The sequence below is a fragment of the Stegostoma tigrinum genome, chromosome 18 (assembly GCF_030684315.1).
Source record: "Stegostoma tigrinum isolate sSteTig4 chromosome 18, sSteTig4.hap1, whole genome shotgun sequence".
Lineage (NCBI taxonomy): Eukaryota > Metazoa > Chordata > Chondrichthyes > Orectolobiformes > Stegostomatidae > Stegostoma > Stegostoma tigrinum.
The window spans coordinates 51,187,196-51,206,048 of NC_081371.1; the positions used below are offsets into that span (position 1 = coordinate 51,187,196).

General features: G+C 41.3%; 1 protein-coding gene across 2 annotated transcripts in view; it reads right to left on the minus strand.

Moving 5' to 3' along the window:
- Positions 1 to 18,853, minus strand: part of glt8d2 (glycosyltransferase 8 domain containing 2) — a 37,693-nt gene that overhangs the window by 5,322 nt on the left and 13,518 nt on the right. Inside the window, exons 3-9 of one of the 2 annotated variants that reach the window (XM_048548335.2) lie at positions 17,533 to 17,625; positions 14,118 to 14,310; positions 12,145 to 12,262; positions 10,471 to 10,555; positions 6,083 to 6,195; positions 5,779 to 5,945; positions 1,887 to 1,999 (exon numbers count right to left, since the gene is read on the minus strand). In XM_048548335.2, coding sequence (XP_048404292.1) covers positions 1,887 to 1,999; positions 5,779 to 5,945; positions 6,083 to 6,195; positions 10,471 to 10,555; positions 12,145 to 12,262; positions 14,118 to 14,310; positions 17,533 to 17,625 — 882 coding nt within the window. Of the gene's footprint in view, positions 1 to 1,886; positions 2,000 to 5,778; positions 5,946 to 6,082; positions 6,196 to 10,470; positions 10,556 to 12,144; positions 12,263 to 14,117; positions 14,347 to 17,532; positions 17,626 to 18,853 lie in introns of both variants that reach the window. The other variant, XM_048548334.2, reaches the window with a different exon arrangement.

The window sequence follows — 18,853 nt, forward strand, 5'->3', positions numbered from 1 at the left end:
AATGTATCTTTGACATTCCAATCTTTTGACTCATCTTTGTCATATGTTATGTCCAATGTTAACATTATTCCTAGATAACAAAATCTGTCTGATATTTTCATTTCAATGCATGTAGTATAATTTCTATTTGGATACTAAGAGACACTTGGTTTTCTTACGATTTAAATTCAGCTCTTTCTCGTCACTTCCATTCATTGCTATATCACCAACCCTAACTTTTACTAAGTTGGTTTCTGTAAGGTGTGATCAAGTTCTCACACGAAATCAAGTTCGATCTTGACCCGAAATGTCAAACTTTCCTGCTCCTATGATGCTGCTTGCCCTGCTGTGTTCAGCCAGCTTCACACTGTGTTATCTCAGATTCTCCAGCATCAGCAATTCCTACGATCTCTGCAAGATACAGTGGCCCTGGATCTCACAACTCCTTATACTTCAATATGGCATACTGGCCTGCACTTAAAAATTTCCAGATTGCTTTAACTTGGGTTGGGACAGTTGTTGAAACACTCCTTCACAACAGAAGATTTAGAGTCCACTTTGGACAATAAGTACATGGAGAAGACTAGCCAATAGACTACATCAAGCTCCCCACCCTGTTCAAACTTATATACGAATAAGTGTCAACAACCAAGTTCTTCCACATGTTCTACTATGCTAGTAACATTTTAAGCACCATCCTTCTGTACCATATAACAGATACTTGACAAATATGTTAGAAAAATGATAGGCAACTGCAGTACATAATGTCTCATATTGATCTCTCCAAATCCATGCCTCACTTTCTTGATTACTTTTTAACAAGTTGTGCTTTTCAATGTGTTCATCAAGCAGATCACCTAAATTCTTTTAGCACTCTTCCTGAGCCAGAAAATTACAAGTCCCAAATCATCCTAGTTTCAGTATGTAGTTGAGGCTGACTCTAGAGTTTGGTACTGAGGAAATTCTTTTTTCAAACTATCTGTGGAATAGCTCTCTGTGCCTATTTCGGTGGATCTAAAAATATCCTGTGGCACAATGTATAAGAAAAGCAGGGAGTTACCCTCGCCAGAACTCAAATCAAAATGAGTTAATTGATGTTTGTAGGATCTCAGTTCCATGAAAATTGGCCGCTGTTTTAGCTCGCAAAATAACACTCTCTATACCTCCAAGTTAATTCACGAGCTGTGCAGTACTCTGGGATGTGCAGTTGTTGTGAAAGGTGCTATGTAGCTGGAAGTCTTTTTTTCCCCCAACTATGTCCAATTTTAATTTACTAAAAACCTTTTGCGAATATTTGGCTAGCACAAGGAAATTGTGTTTTTAAAGCTGTGGGAGAAATCTGGTGAACAACTTCAAACTATTGTATGTTCCTGGCTGTGTCCTCTGCATGTACATTGTAAACAATCTGCCACATATCACAAACTACCAGCTAAATGTAATTAGCAGCTGTGTGATCAGTGATCTGATGGCTATTCTTCTAAAGAATCCACTGATTTGTATTCCATTGATTGGTGTGTTACGAAAGGGGAATGTGCTCCTCCACCAAAGGCAATGTATCAAACTTCAACCCCATTTATCTTAAAAACTGCATGAGTCACAGTATTTTAATTCATTGCAACTTCAGGCAAATTGTTATGACTTCCAAATTAAGTCCAGTAAGTAAAATCTAATTCAACTGTGTGTAAAATATCGTTTTTTAAACCTCCATTCAAAACTTCAGAGAGATAGTGAACAGGGCAAGAATAGGTCTTAAATAAAAACTGAAAGAACTGCTGATGCTGTAAATCAGGAACAAAACCAAAGTTGCTGGTAAAGCCCAGGAGGTCTGGCAGCATCTGTGAGGGGGAAAAACAGAGTTAACGTTTCAGGTCCAGTGACCCTTTCTCAGAACTCTGAATATATCTTACCAAGATGTCGAATATGCCATAAAGGGTTCACTAAGGAGTGTTTGTTGTGAAATACTATTAACATAGGAGGGGTCACTACTCCTTCGGCTAGTGCACTGCTGTACAGATTCTCCCTATAAATGAAAAGAAACTCAATGAATGAGAAAAACATACAGACGACATTTTCATATACTGAGATAAACCCATTTCTGGTACTATAATTTCAAAAATATACTAGAAAATGTTGCAAACCATATTTGCAAAATATATATTATTTGACACGTAATTAGCAACAAAGATTTTCATCCTAGGACTAAAATCCCCGCAAGTCTCATCTGTCTCTAATACTGTAACCTCCTCCAGCCCAACACACCTTCATTTCTGGCCTCCTGCACATCCCAATATTCCTGTTTTCCACCACTGATGCCCATAACTTCTGCTGCTTTTGCCCGTTAAGCCACAAAATTTCCTCCTTAAACTCTCCGCATTTCTACTCCTGCCTTTAAGATTGACTTTAAAATCTAGCTCCTTTCCTGTACTAATACCTCCATGTGGGGCCCAGTGTCAAATATTGTCTGGTAAAACCCCTGTAGCATACTGACATATTACACTAGGTTAAAAGGCTGTAGGAAGTATTGAGAACTTTAGAAGATGTTTACATTTTTTTTAATTTGTTTTTGATTTATTTTTGTTTTCTGATTTTCTTTTCTGAAAGGACATGTTATTCCTACCACTGTAAACCAAATTGATTTGAAATATTTCTGATGAAGGGTCTAGGCCCGAAACGTCAGCTTTTGTGCTCCTGAGATGCTGCTTGGCCTGCTGTGTTCATCTAGCCTCACATTTTATTATCTTGATTTGAAATATTTGCAAGGTTCCCCGAGTTTTCAAAAATTGGGATTTTGAGTTGAAAATGACTGAGCTACATTGCTGGGTCAAGAATTCTCAATGACATTTCACTATTGCTGCACTGGCACCAAGGTTTCAGTGCAAATACAATGGGTCAAATGGCATCCTGTGCCATATAATTCTATGTAAATGGAAAATAAATGGTATCCAATTCTTCAGCTTTCTCTGTCACCTCCAAATACTACTAAGAGTTACCACTGTTTCCATTTTCCATTAAGATGGCAGTGGAGTAGGGTTTCTGAGCCCGGGGCTCATCTGCTTTTCTTTTTGTTCCTTTTCTTCTATTTTATTTTACTTCCTACTTGGTGAAGAGATCAGTCATGGCAACGGCATCTATGGTGGTGAGTGGGCCTAGCAGTACAGTCTTGTGTCAGTGACATCAGAGGCAGGTCCAGGTTCCTGGTGGTTTCTGCATCATTGAGGCGGTCATAGCCCTGACTCATGGCTGCTGTGGGTTTGGGTTGCCAACATCTGCCTTCAGTGCAGATTCATGAAAGCAGAGGCAGGTTTGGGCCCATTACGAGACCTGACAGAATCAGCAGCTGCTGCGTTGGGCCCGAAGCGGAATCAAGTTTGGGCCAGTGCAGTATCAAGCAGCACTGGTAGCGTCTGCTTTCGTGAGGTCCAGCAAGGACTCTTGGTGGTGAGGGTGCTGGTGGAGGCAAGGTGGCGGCAAAGAGTTGGTGACTCTTTTTCCAACAGCAGCAAGCTGCAAAGGAAACGTTACCCGACCACCAACCCATGGCCTATAATGGAGCAGTTAACTGTAAAGTTGAACACTTTCTTTATTTCTTCATTTCTCTGCCTTTATATTCTGTGGGTTTGGTTTCTATCTTGTACTTAAAGTTGGCGTTGGACAGTGGCAACACAGTACACATTTTGCCCTATTTTGTAAGCAGATACAAAGACAATAAATAAATCAAACTGACTCAACTTTATAGGAAGACAGTGGCAGCGTGGTCGTGTCACTGGCTAGTGAGCCAAAGGTGCAGCTCTGGGGATGTGGGCTCAGTTCCCCCCACAACACCCCTATCTGGTCTAGAAATTATGTGACCCTAGACCCGCAATGGTTGGCTCTTAACTGCCCTCTGAAACAGACAAGCAATCTATCCAGTTCAAGGGGAATTAGGGATGGGCAACAAATGCCAGTTATGCCCACATCCCGGGAATGCAGAAAATAATTAAACTACATGTTTATTCTATTGGCTTACAGCATCTCCATGTTATAACAGGGAGATGTGGATAACTGATTGACAGCCCCTAAGTAAACTGTTAGCTTTAGCCTAGGAGACACATATTGCAGAAAGGATAATAAAGAGGAGAAAACAATCCTTGGCTTTTAGCAAAATTAATTCCTGACAAAAACTTAATAAGTAGCACACAGGAAGATTTCAGTTCTTAACATCAGTCTTTCTGGATGTCTCAGATTAAATAGTTGTAAGCCAACAGAACTAAATTTTTAAAAAGACTAAAATGAAAATTCTAACGCTTACTTGAGCAGCATAAAGTACCGGATCAGGAGTAGGCCATTCAGCCCTTCAAGCCTATTTGCCATTCAATGTGACCGTGGTTAATCATCCAACTTAGGATCCTGTTTTTGCTTTCTCCCAATACCCATTGATCCCTTTAGCCCCAACAACTATATGTTACTCTTTCTTGCAAAATATTTAATGGTTTGACCCAAATCTCTTTCTGTGGCAGAGAATTCTACAGGCTCAGTGCTCTCTGGGTAACAAAACTGCTCCTCATTGCAGAATTACACGGCCTTACCTGAACCGTCACACTGTGACCAGTGATTTTGGACTCCCTGATCATCAGGAACATCCTGTGTTTACCCTGTCTAGTCCTGTTTGAATTTTATAGTTTCTATGAGGTCACGCCTCATTCTTCTCAACTCCAGTGAATAGAATCCCTACAGTGTGGAAGCAGGCCAATAGGCCCATCAACTCCACACCAACCCTCTGAAGACCATTTCACACAGGCCCATCCCACCTCTGTAACCCTGCATTTCCCATGGCTAATCCATCTCGCCTGCACATCATGGGCAATTTAGCATAACCAATCCACTTAACCTGCATCTTTAGACTACAGCACCCAGATAAAAAAAACTATGCAAACACAGGGAGAATGTGCAAACTCCACACAGACAGTCACCCAAGGCTAGAGTCAAACCCTGGCACTGTGAGGCAGCAGTGCTAACCACTGAGCCACTGTGCCACTCCCAATCCAGTCTGTCTTCATAGTCACAGAAACTGCAGCAGAAACTTGACATACAGCCAGAAACGTGCTCAAAGATATCCAACAGCCCTGCCACAAAATTTCAACTGGAGTTTTCACTTTTTTTAAATACAGCAACAAATCCCTGCATGTCGTAAGCAGTGGAAGGAAAATGTTAAGGAACTGAATTGCCTCCAGCTAAGATGGCTGTATTATTGAGCTTATAATCAAGGATGCATTACTGAAAGCCGAGCACCTGAAAGGGATCCCAGCTTAGGACTAAGGTTTTTTTCTCGGATTTAATTTGAGCTGTAGGCAGGCTATATATTCAAAGCTACTAATATATTTAAAATAATGTATCTGTACTCGCGAATGTCTTACCCTCATCACAGCGCTGTCTCCAATTTCTATAATGGGAAATGTCTGTGCAAAACTAGTCATGCTGTAATTACATCCTTTTCCCAAGGGCATAACAATACTACCACTGTTAGGATAGTACATTGAAGCAGGGCAAGTTTAAATATCAATCTCCATAATGCATGTAGATGTCTGAATTTATTATATGTACACACAGTAGGTGGGAATCTATAATTCTAAAATGGGAATCAATTATATTTGTATACCATGGTCCAATTAACCCCATAACCTCAAACTGACACAATGCAAATACTTCAGAAAGCAAGGCTGTAACTCGACTGATATTGGTGGACCTATTAACGGTTCACTGGCCCATCAACCCATTGTTGTGTGCTAAGGTATAAATACACAAGGAAAGAACAGGGCTTACTCTACATTGGCTACCAGCCATTTTTCCAACTGCTTAGTTATCCGTTGTCGTTTCCATTCTGTAACATTTGCAACAAACACACCAACATTAAAGGAACACGTCGTGGGATTTATCCCTAGACCTCTGACAGTTGGCTTCCGGTAATCCAAATGTCCCATAAATGTGGTCTGGAAAGATAAAGAGCCAAAGTTATAATTGTAGTGACTGAAAGATAATGCCATCTAAAGGAATCTGTTCTGTGATATAAAGGTACACTTTCAATATAGATTCATGCTTTATTGTTACTGATGCCAGTTTAGGTCACCTGCATTCCCATAGTCCGGACCATCTCATGAGTTGAGGTCAGATCACAGTCTGTTGAGAAGGCAGCAGCATGGCCAGGCTTCAGCACAGTGTCGTACAAGTCCTGGATATCACCTGCAGTTAAAATCAGTCCAAATTCAAATAACAAGGTATAGCTACACAGAGTCAGCCAGCAGTTTAGCCAAAACATGTCTGTCAATTACTGTAATATTAAAAAAAACACGCAAGCGGGTGATCAGGCCTGATCAGATTACATAGCGAGAGCAGGCTTGATGGGCTGAATAGCCTACTCCTGCTCCTATGTTCCTTTAAGAGCTGGGCAAATGGAAGGTGGAAGAATTGGAGAAACCAAATAATTGATATGTATACAGAAATTGTAGTGCACCAAAATCTACAAACATCATCAGCATTTCAGAATCCATTAAACTAGAATGGAAATAAATCAACTTTAATCCTGAGGGACAGCCTCAGTGAGAAGGGATACAAGCATGTCTCCTGAGTTTCAAATGGGAAGATCTTCAGCTACGATTTCAAAAGTGTAAGATTAGCAAATTAATTAATAACACCATCTTCTAGCACTGCATATAGACTGGTCTCACATTTTATAATTTCTTCTGGGAATGAGTTCATCTATTCTCCTGGGAGATTTTTTAAAAAATTCATTCATGGCATCACTAGCTGGGCCATTCTGAATTGCCCTTAAGAAGGTGGTGCTGGTGACTTTCCTTTGTGAACTGCTGCAGACCACCGGCTGTGCTGTTAGGGAGGGAATTGCCAGGGTTTCGACCCAGCAACAGTGAAAGAACAGCAATATGTTTTCCAAGTCAGGGTGGTGAGTGACTTGGAGGCAAACTTGCAAATGCTGGTATTCCCACGAATCTACTTCCCTTTTATTCTAGATGGAAGTTGTGGGTTTGGAAGGAGCTGCCTAAGGAACCTTGGTGAAATTCTGCAGTGCATCGTGTAGATGGTACACACTGCTGCTACTGAGCTTCGATGGTGGAGAGAGTGAACAGTTTGTGGGTGTGTTGCCATTCTAGTAGGTGACTTTGTCCTGGATGATGTCAATATTCTTGTGTTTTGTTGGAGTTGCACCCATCCAGACAAGTGGGGAGAACTCCATTATACTCCTGAGTTGTGTCTCATAGATGGTGGGCAAGCTTTGGGGAATCAGGTGGTGAGTTATTTGCTGTTGGATTCCTGGCTCCTATAGCTACTGTATGTATATGGCTAGTCTAATTGGCCAATAGTAACCCCCAGGATGTTGATAGTGGCAGATTCAGTGATGGTAATATCATTGAATGCAAGAGACGATGGTTTGAATCTCTCTTGTTGGAGCAGTCATTGCCTGGCATTTGTAATTTGCCCCTTGTCAGCCCAAGCCTGGATATTGTCCAGGCCTTCCTACATTTGGACCTGGTTCAGTATCTGAAGAGTCATAACTGGTGCTAACCATAGCAGTATCATCGACGAATGTTCCCACGTCTGGCCTTGTGATGGAGGGAAGGTCATTGATGAGGCAGCTGAAGATGGTTTGGCCTAAGACACTCCCCTGAGGAATTCCTGCAGCATTGTTTTGGAGCAGAAATGATATGCTTGATGTGAAGGGCTGTCACTCTCACCTCACTTAACCTCTGAAATTCAGTTCTTTTGTCCATGTTTGGACCAAAGCTGGAATGAGGTCAGGAGCTGAGTGGCCCTGGCAGAACACAAACCAGGCGTCAGTGAGCAGGTGCTATTAGTGGCACCTTCCATCACTAAGTATCTGGGCATTACCAGATTGGAATAATAGATCATCTAACAGCATGGTGTTGAAGAGATTTAAAATAAAATATTTTCTAACCAACCTGTTCAGGGATGCAATTACACATCTCTGGGGCAGTTGGGATTTTAAACCAGGCCTCCTGGAGATAACGTGACACCTATATTTACAAATCACAAGATGAGCTATGCTTTGCTAAACATACTCTGTTCATAAACTCGGAAGTAGACTTTTTGATAAATTGGCACTTCAATTTCAAGATCCCTCAGCAAGCTCTTTGAGCAACAGCCTCTGCTAACTCCAGTTCCTGCAAAATCATTGCCCATGTGTCCACCCTGCATTAAATTCTGCTTAACACTACATCTTCGCTATCTCCGGCAGTTCCCTGTACCCTTAGAAACCTTGAAATGGCAATCCTCATTTTCCAAACTCATCATTAAGGTGCTAATGCCTGAGCATGCAAACATCTCTAATGGGATCATTTGGACCGACACACACACACACACACACACACGCACACGCAAGCACACGCGCACACACGTACACACACACACACACACACACACACACACACACACACACACACACACACACACATACACACACACACACACTTTAATTTGTTACTTTTCCCCTCCCACATCTGAAAATCCCATTCAAAGAGATTTACCAGGATGTTGCTGGGTATGGAAGGTTTGAGTTATAAAGAAAAGCTGGGTAGGCTGGCACGTTTTTCACCAGAGCATAGAAAGTTGAGAGGCGACCTTATAGATGTTTACAAAGTATTGAGGGGTATTGATAGAGTTAATAGTAGTTGTCTTTTCCCAAGGATGAGGATTTCAAGACTAGGGAGCACATTTCAGGGTGAGAGGAGAGAGCTTTAAAAAGATATGAGGGGCAACTCTTTTATACAGAGGGTGGTTCACAGGTGGAATGAACGTCCTGAGGAAGTGGGGGATGCAGGTACAGTTACCACATCTAAAAGGCACTTGGATAAGTACATGAATAGGAAAGGTTTGGAGGGATTCAGGGCAGGAGCCAGGCAGGTGGGACTAGTTTTGTTTGGGATTATGCTGGAGGGTCTGTTTCTGTTCTGTATGACTCTATGACCCTGTAGCTCTTTTCAACCAGACTTTTAGTCCACCCCCTCTGCTGTGTGACCCTGGAAGAAAAACATGAAAATGAGTTATGAAAATGGTCAAATGCATCTTACTTACTTCACCCTGGAGCTCCAGTGCAGCAATTTTTAGTTGAACTAGGTTCGTCCCTGGCAAGCTCCTTGTGACATTATTTAGAGAGAAAGATCTACAGGGAACATTTTTGTATGACATAATGTGTCATCATGTTCTGAAATAAACTTTCTATTCTTCATTCTTTTCAGGGATGTCATTGCTACTGGCAAAGCCAACATTCATTCCCCATCCTTAATTGCCCTTGAACTGAGGCCATTTCAATGGGCAGTTAACAGTCGCCTACATTACTGCAGGTCTGGGGTAGGTAAGAGTGGCAGGTTTGATTTCTTTCCCTAAAGGTCATTAGTGAACTAGGTGAGCTTTTAAAATTCATCAGTGCTGATTTATTTACTTAAATTTAAAGTTGATCAGATACATTGGAATTTTAACCTACGACTGCAGAGTAACCTGTACGATTACCAGCTGAGTGACATTTCCACCACTTCTCGCACCGTCTGAGTGGATGGGAGAAGCAGGCTTAATATTCGCTTCAAAAGAAAATTGTACACATTTTTGAAGGGAAAATATTACAAAGTTACAGACAGAGATCAGAGAAGCCACCTGTTTTTGAACTGAAACCTATGCAAAGTAGCTGGCTTGTGTGTAATGTAGCAGAGACGGCCAGCTGAATGCTCCCATCAGGTTCTGCTTCAATGCTGCCATTCTTAATGACCAACACGAGCTCACCTTTCCCAGTTAAGAGTCAATGTACTGCTAAGTAGGGGCATGGCAATGCTGACTGAGTTTCCCAAGTTCCATACAAAGAGTAATACTCCATTCATGCATCATTCATGCTGCACATGCCTACACACACTGAGCACCAGAGTATCGCACTTACTGCTGATCATGGTCAAGCAGGACTACATGCGGTGCAGATTCACCAGAATTCTACCACCAAAAAAAATTTTTTAATGTATCAGCCCTGTTTGTGGATTGGACTTGTAGCTCATTGAGGCTATAAAAGGGAACGGAATTATGTTATTTCAGCAAATTACAGGGTTTGACAGGGAGCATAAAGAGAATCTATTTCCTCTGGTGGAGAGTACCAAACGAGGTGGCAGAATTTTAAAAGTAGAACAAGGGTTAACACGAGGGGAGGGAGCAATTGAAAATGTTAAAACTGTAATTAGTAGGGCTTGTTAATGAAGGGAATCAAGATTCTGGAGCCAAAGCAGGGAAGTGGAGTTAGGGGACAGTCCATGATCTCAATGAACAATAGAACAGGCTTGAAGTTGCTGAATTAGTCTTTTTCCTTTCCCTTTGAGTGTGATGCTGTTGTCTTCAAAGGTCAGCATTCTAAAGGCAGTGAATGATTTGTTTATGATGTGTGAACCCACCCTGACTTGTTATGTTATAATAGAAGTGCTATGAAAATTTTGACCATCTAGAAAATACCTTGTATAATAACATCATCGTCCAGGTATATCACCTTTTCATGATCACGAATAAGATATGGAATGAAGTATCGGACAAAGTTGAGCTGAAATAGAAAGATATTCTGTCAAATGGCAACTCTATATGAAAATAACTGAAGAAAGGTCAGCAAGAGAAACATGAAGCAAGTCAGGATCACTGTGAAGCAGATCAGGAGAAGCAGAAATCAGACCAGGATCACCATGAGGCGGACTGGCATCAGTGTGAGGCAGATTGGGATCACTGTGAGGCAGATTGGGATCACTGTGAGGCAGACCAGGATCATTGTGAGGCAGACTGGGATCATTGTGAGGCAGATTGGGATCATTGTGAGGCAGACTGGGATCAGTGTGAAGCAGATTGGGATCACCTTGAGCCAGACTGGGATCAGTGTGGAGCAGACTGGGATCACTGAAAAAGAGAAGAAAGTAAATCTAACAGCAGTGTCATAGAAAGCCGTGAGTTGATCGGTGAATTTTGCAGCTTTGTTTATTTCTCTCCGAAGTTAAACTAAAGTGCAAGGAAATTAGAAGTTTCTTGACAATGGGATTGAGTAATTTCTAATATTGCATGCAGTTCTCGTCACTACTAGAAGGACATGGTTTCTTTGGTGATAATGCAGAGAAGGTTTACCAGAATGTTGTTTGGTCTGGAGGGTTATAGTTATGAGGAGAGGCTGGATAAATTCAGATTGTTCTCACTGGAAAGGCGGAAGCTGAGGGTTGACCTGATAGAGGGCTAGAAAATCATGAAAGACATAGGGAGGGTGGACAGTCAGAGGCTTCTTCCTCAGGTAGAAAGGTCAACTATGAGGGGGCAGACATTCATGGTGAGAGGGACAATATTTAAGGGAGAAGTGTAGGGGAAATTTTCACACAGAGGATGCACTGCCAGTGGAGGTGCTGCTAGTGGACACATTATCAATGTTTACGATATATCTTGATAGACACATGAACAGGAGGTGAATAGAGGGATGGATACTGCTCGTGGGCAATAAGTAGTGGCTCTCAATAAGTACTGGAATCTTGGTGAGCCAAAGGGCCTGTTCCTGTGCTGTATTGTATTGTATTGTACTGTGTAATACATTTCAATCAATCTCCCTGTGTCTAAGTGATGACAGAAGATGAGAACTGAATGATGAAGGGTCTAGGCCCGAAACGTCGGCTTTTGTGCTCCTGAGATGCTGCTTGGCCTGCTGTGTTCATCCAGCCTCACATTTTATTAGCCTGTTAAGTCTGTACTTTTTTAAGTCATAGACTTTATTATTTAAGACAAAGAGGAATGGCAGAGCAGCTTCAACTCCCGGCATTTTTAGGACAAAGCTTCTCTCTTTGACAATTGTGTAAATTTTGGATCCCTCTGCCTCAGAAGACAGTACAGGCACAGTCATTACATTTTTTAAGCCAGAGATAGGTTGATTCTTCTGAACCAGTGGAATCAAGGGCTATTGTGGGTCAGTAGGAATGTGGAACTCAAATAACAAAACACATCAGCCATGAGCTTATTAAGTAGCAGGACAGGCTTGATGGGCTCAATGGCCTATTCATAATACATATGTTTTGAGGAGCATGTTAAGTAAATCTGTAACACTGGAGTAGGCTTTGTGAAGGGTGTATCCCCAACCTATTATTCCGGGCTCAAAGCATTCATACTCACAGGTTTCAGTAACTCGGGTCTTGCTGAGTCTGGTCTCACTTTCCCCTGCAGTATTGCAGCATTGAATTCCATCATTTTGTAGTGGATGCCTTTCAGCTTTGTGTTTTCGATCCATTTGCTAATGGAAAGTGAGCGGGCAGGGGTGGTTGGACAGAAAACATAATTAACCTGTTTATCTATCTGAAGAAATGATGATTCGCAGAAGTGGAGGAGAGCACACAAAAGTAAAAGCCATAATAAGGTGACGAGAAATCTTGTCCCTTTATACAATGATATCAGGTTCCTTCACATCAGCTCTTCATCCGAACTTATCTCCATTCATCCCACTAAACCTAAATAACATGATCGCATTATGTGTTATATTCAGAATCATAATGGATGTCAATGAATAACTATCATGTTTTTGGGGCAGCAGAGCAAATGCTTCCTCCAATTTATCAGGATTCCAACTTGTCAAAGCCATTTGACTCAGTCATTTGACTTCCATTTAATTTCGATCTACCACAGAATCCACTTCTTGTTTAGTGTGGCCTGACCTTTGGGAGTTAAGGGGCTGTCATTGGGACATGATGGAACAGGATGGGGGTCATTCCTAGGGGGCATTATGACAGAGTGGATTGCCCACCTCGTATAAAACTTGCCCAATTTTCAGCGATTGAGTTAAGACTACATCATATTCACTGCACAGAAATAGGCCATTCAGCCAATCCATGTAAGCACTTTTCTCCTCCCTTTTCTTTTGTAGGATATAGGCAGCATTGGCAATGCCAGGATTTATTTACTATCCTTAATTGCCCCTTGGATAGAGAACCTCCCTTGATCATTTTAAAGCGTGGTTAAAAGTCAACCGCATAGCTGGAGGAGGGAGTTACATATAGGCCATACCAGGAAAGTGTGGCAGGTTTCCTTCCCTAATAATATTAGTGAACTAGGTGTGTTTTCTTTACAGTAATTGGTTACACGGTTGACATTGGATTAACTTTTAATTCCAGGCTTTTATTTATTTCAAATTTCACCATCTGCCATGATGAGGTTCAAACTGATGTCTCCACAACAATAGTCTAAGGTTCAGGATTACTACAGTAGTGACATTTCCATAATACTTCCATCTCCACATGTCCCTGAATCCACTGTCTTGATCGGTCATGGTTTGAGCACTTTTCTACTCTCAGCCGTCTCTGCTCTAAGGAGAACAATCCCATGTTCTCCAACATCACTGACATCTTAATTCCTGGACCAATCAATCTGTCTTCTCTAAAATCTTCATGCCTACCTGAGGTGTTGTGCTCAGTTCTGAGCACCATACTCCAATTGAGGCTGAACAAGTTTGTACGGGTTTGTCCTAGTTTCCTTGTTTTTGCATTTGCTAGGCCTCTAAATGGAAAAGTCTAGGATCCCAAATGCCTCCCACATTTGTATCAGAGATAATGGGAACTGCAGATGCTGGAGAATCCGAGATAACAAAGTGTGGAGCTGGATGAACACAGCAGGCCAAGCAGCATCTTTGGAGCACAAAAGCTGACGTTTTGGGCCTAGACCCTTCTTTTCTGATGAAGGGCCTAGGCCTGAAACGTCAGCTTTTGTGCACCTCTGATGCTGCTTGGCCTGCTGTGTTCATCCAGCTCCACACTTTGTTGCCTCCCACATTTGATGATTTGCGAATCCATACCCCAAAGCCTCTCTTGTTTGCCTTTTGGAATTGAATCCTTAATTTATATTGTTTTTTCTTTGTTCTTCCTAGCAAAACGTAAGGTGGTTATGAACATTAATTTAACAAGAATTAATTTAACAAATAATTGTAACTTCTTGTCACAATGTAAAGGCTTTATTTTCCTAACAACCTCTTTAATGAATTTCTGGTTATCTTAAATATTTGCCCTCCCACAGAGCTGTCACCTCACTAGTTGGTAAAACTGTCATTTTTTCAGAGAAAAGAAAAGACCTGAAATAACATGTATTAACAAGTATCTTACCTAATATGAACGAGGGAGTCTCTCAGTGTAATTATGTAGAAAATGATATTGGCATTAGTGTTGCTATAGATACTGTTGATTGTTGCAATTGTTCCACCCAATCGGTCTTCTGCAGCACAGATTATAATTGGTATCACATCTTCGGGAGCAGAATCATCAGAAGGAGGAACATTGCTCTGTTTCACAGTATGGCCTGCATTGTGAACAGTTGGAGATTCAGGTTCTTCAGCTGAATAGTAAATGTAGATAATTAGGTCATTGAAAGGGAAGAGAGGGTAACGTTCACTAATTAATTGCCACAAGACACAGAAATTGACAGCACAGAAACATTCATTTCAAAATGTCCATTCCAGGATCCTATGTACATTATATTATCTCATACTATAAGAATATCTTTCCTTCCTCATGCACTTATCCAACTTGCCCAGAAATACATCTTGAGATTGGCTAGAAAAATACCACATTTCATCAGAGATTTTTCTTTTGTACTCTTCAGGACAATTCACAAGAATACAAAAGTAGTGGGGAAAACAAGTTTAGGATGGATGAGAAAAAAATGCTGATTGCTTGGCAATATACTTCACTTTGATCGTTAAACCCAAATATGCAGCATTTCTTGTTTGAAATTCAGCAAAAGTCTACCCCATTAAAAACGAAAAGACAAACTAATTATGATCTATGAAGCCAGATTTCAGTCTGGGATCTGAATGATCCAGTAATAACTCATCTTGATAATCTGAGTCATAGTTGGTGATGGTGAGGGGGATTGACACCTTTCTCTGAAGCAAACACTGGCTGTTTTTCCTGCCTAGTGCCAGAATTTAGGACATCTTCTTAGGGATGGAATGGTGGTGCAAGGATCAATGGTTATGATCCAGTTCGGTACTTACAATGTAGGTAGAACTGGGAAAGAAGTTTCACGTAGAGAGAAGGGAAGCTAGGCATTTAATTAAGAAGATTTAATGGTTCTTAGTGTTCCTGATTAACAGCATCCACAGTTCTTTTGGTTTTGATTAACTAAGAAGCACAATGTCAAAGGTTATAATCTCTGGATTATTACTTAACCGATGTGCTGATTGGCATCGGTACAAAACATGAATATATGGCTCAAAGACTGGTGTGAAAGAGTGGGTTCTCGGGCCATTTACACCAGTACTGGGGAAAGTATGAGCAATACCATTGAATTGGTCTATATCTGACCATGCTGGGGTCAGCGTCCGTGTGAACTGAATAAATAGAGAAGTGGAGGGGTTTCAAGTGAGATAGTGAGGGCAAGGAATCAGAAATGAAAAGAGCTGTTATAACAAAGAGTAGAGACAAGGTAAGTGAGGAAAATAGTAACATGGGCAATTCGGATCTAACCCCACGTGCCTGCTTCTGGCCCCTGTCCCTCCAACCATTTCCTATTCATGTACTTATCGAAGTGTCCTTTAAACATTGTAACTGTGCCCGCATCCATCACCTCCTCAGGAATTTCAATCCGCACATGAACCACCTTCTGTGTAAAAGAATTCCCCTCATATCTTTCTTTAAATCTCTTTCCTCTCACCTTAAAAATATACACCCTAGTCTTGAATCGTGGATAAAGACACCTACCATCAACCCTAACTATACTCCTCACCTGTCACCTGTCAATGTCCTACACTAAAAAAGTCCCAGCCTAACTAGCCTTTCTTTGTAACTCAAACCTTCCACACCCAGCAACATCCTGGTAAATTTCTTCTGAATCCTCTCTAGCTGAAAGAAAAGGACAAACTAAAGCTCTGTATCTGAATATGTGTAGCATTCATAACAATGTACATGAACCGATATCATATATTTAAACAAATAATGTTCTGACAGCCATTATAGAGACACTGCTACAGGGTGGCAAAGATTGGGTCTTCAATGTGAAGGGGTATATGACATTAAACTTAAACAGAAGACTAGGTGGAGGGGTAGCATTGTTAATCAAAGATGATATCCATGTAATAATCAGAGGCTGGGATATGGAATTGGGCTGCATGGAGATAAGGAATAGTCAGGGAACAGAGAAAGAACTCACTTGTGGGGTCAACAGGCTCTCTAACAGTAAGTACAACGTTGGACAAATTAGACAAGAAGAAACATTGTGTGCTTATGATAATGGGACAGCAATAATCATGAGTGATTTTAATCTACTTGTCAGAGATAACACAGTGTAGAGCTGCAGGAACACAGCAGGTCAGGCAGCATCAGAGTAGCAGGAAAGTTGACGGTTCTGACCAGGACCCTTCATCGGGACTGGTGAAGCGTGTAAGCCCAAAACATTGACTTTCCTACTCCTCTGATGCTGCCTGACTTACTGTGTTCCTCCACCCCCACCCCCACACTGTAGAGGCTAGGATACGCTAGACTTGATACTGTGTAATGCGACAGGTTTAATTATTTTTTTAAAATTCAGTCATGGGATGAGGGAGTTTTTTTATTTCCCATCCCTACTTACCTGGAGGCCAGTTAAGAGTCAACCACATTGCAGTGGGTCTGGAGTCACAGGTAGGCCAAACCAGGTAAGGATAGCAGTTTCCTTTCCTAAAAGATATTAGTGACCCAGATGGGTTTTTCCTGACAATCAACAATGGATTTATGGTCATCATTAGACTCTTAATTCCAGATTTTTATTGAATTCAAATTCCACCACCTGTGCAGCAGGATTCAAACCCGGATCCCCAGAACCTTACTTGGGTCTCTGGATTAACAGTCCAGTGATACCACTAGGCCACTGCCTCCCCTAATTACCTCAGCGTAAAGGCACCTATAGGTGGCAGAAACAGTATGATGGAATTTTACATCCAACTAGAAAGGGAGAAGATTTTGACTAAAACTAATGTTTTAAACCCAACATGGGTCAACTACGTGGAATTCCAGAGGCATTTGCTAAGAATCCTAGAATCACAGATTCATGGTGCAGAAGGAAGCCATTCAGCCCATCAAACCTTGCTTTGTCTGTGCATCACATTGCAAAACTGTTGCCTTTCATGTAATTTTTAAATCTTTCTCCTCTCACCTTAAAAACACGTCCCCCCCCCAAGTCTTGAAATCTCCCATCCTAAAAGAGTTAAAGGAATTTTATAATGAACTCCAAAGAGTTGAGAAAAGTTTACTTGCCTGTTCAAAAAGAGTAGAGTGAGCTTTGCTCTGTATTTAAGCCAGTGCTGCCCCTATTCCAGGAGTGCCCCGTGGGCACGGTGTTGAGGGGACCTGACTTTTCTGTTTATATCCCATTTAAAAGAGTAGGTTGGGAAGGAGAACAAGAACTGTGGCAGAGCTGACATCAAACCGTAAAATCCAACTGAATGTTAAATGGCTTCAAATCAAAATCACTGTACAATCTGGAATTCCACCGTTCCTCGAACCCAGATGAACTCCCTCCTGTAAACAACACAGGAACACTCACCTGCTTCCTCCTTGTACAGCGACATTTTGTGAAATTTGTTGTAAAGGACCAGGCAAAATGTCAAAATAACTAGGAACAGCAAGCCCTGATTAACTAGAAAAAAAACACCAAAAGTGAGAAAAAGACAAAGTATTTATCAAGGAAAGAGCAAATCCAAACAGATTAATCAGCACTTCAACAAGTAAACAAAGCTCATTATGAAAAGCCATGAATTTCTACAAAAATATTTACAAGATACTAAAACTTGTACTTGTTTTGTGAATATGTTATTTTATATCAATGTTGTTAAGGATAAATGCATTTTGAAATGACTGGAATATACATCAGAAATTTTGTCCCTGGAGCTTGAGATGATTATTGGCCCTACCTCCATCCCAACAATGGCCTCTGAAATGTCCAGTTTCAAAATAACACAAAATCAGGCTCGGCAGTTTATTATAGCAACAAATACAACAACAATGTGAATTTATTCAGCACCTTCCATATCATAGAAAGTCCCAAGTTGATTCCATTGGGGTGTTAACAGATAAAGTTTTGACACCAAGCCACACTTGGAGATATTGGGGGCAAATCAAAAGTTCGATCAAAGAGGGGAGCTTTAAGGAGCATCTTGAAACAGGAAAGTGAGACAGAGGGGTTGGAGAGCTTGCTATACAGAGAGACTGCTGTGAATGGTGACGCAGTCATAGTTGGTGAGCCATGAAGGGGCCAGAATTGGAGGAGTGCAGAGATCCAACAATGCTGTCAGGCTGCATGGTAGTGCTGTGTACTGGGACTGGTAAATGAGGATTTAGACATTTGTGCCTGTAGTCCAGCTCAGGTGGAATTATTGAGAATGGCCCAGGCACCTCATTACACAAATCTATTGAGAGCAGTAAGTTACTACAGGGGAGGATCAAGCAGCTCTTTCACACAGAATTATATAATGGCTACAATGGAACAGATCGCTTGGCCCTGTCTGAACATCTGGGGTTCTTCCACCACATCAGCAGTCATTCCTAAACTCATGTGCCTAGCTCCAATACCTCCTTAATTCTCATCCACTTTTCTAACCTCTTCTTAAATGCTGATAAAAGATTCCTGAGGGGTTTTGACAGGGTGGATGCTGACAAGACAGGGAAAATTATAGCTGGAGACATAGGTTTAACAAAAGGGATCTCCCATTTAATAGATAAAGAGATTTTTCATTTCTCTCAGAGGCTTATGAGTCTGTGGAATTATCTTCTTCAGAAAGCTGTGGAGGCTGGGTCATTTAGTATTTCAAAGCCAGAGGTAAATAGATCTAAACTTCTGAAGAGTTATACTGGACTCAAAACATTAA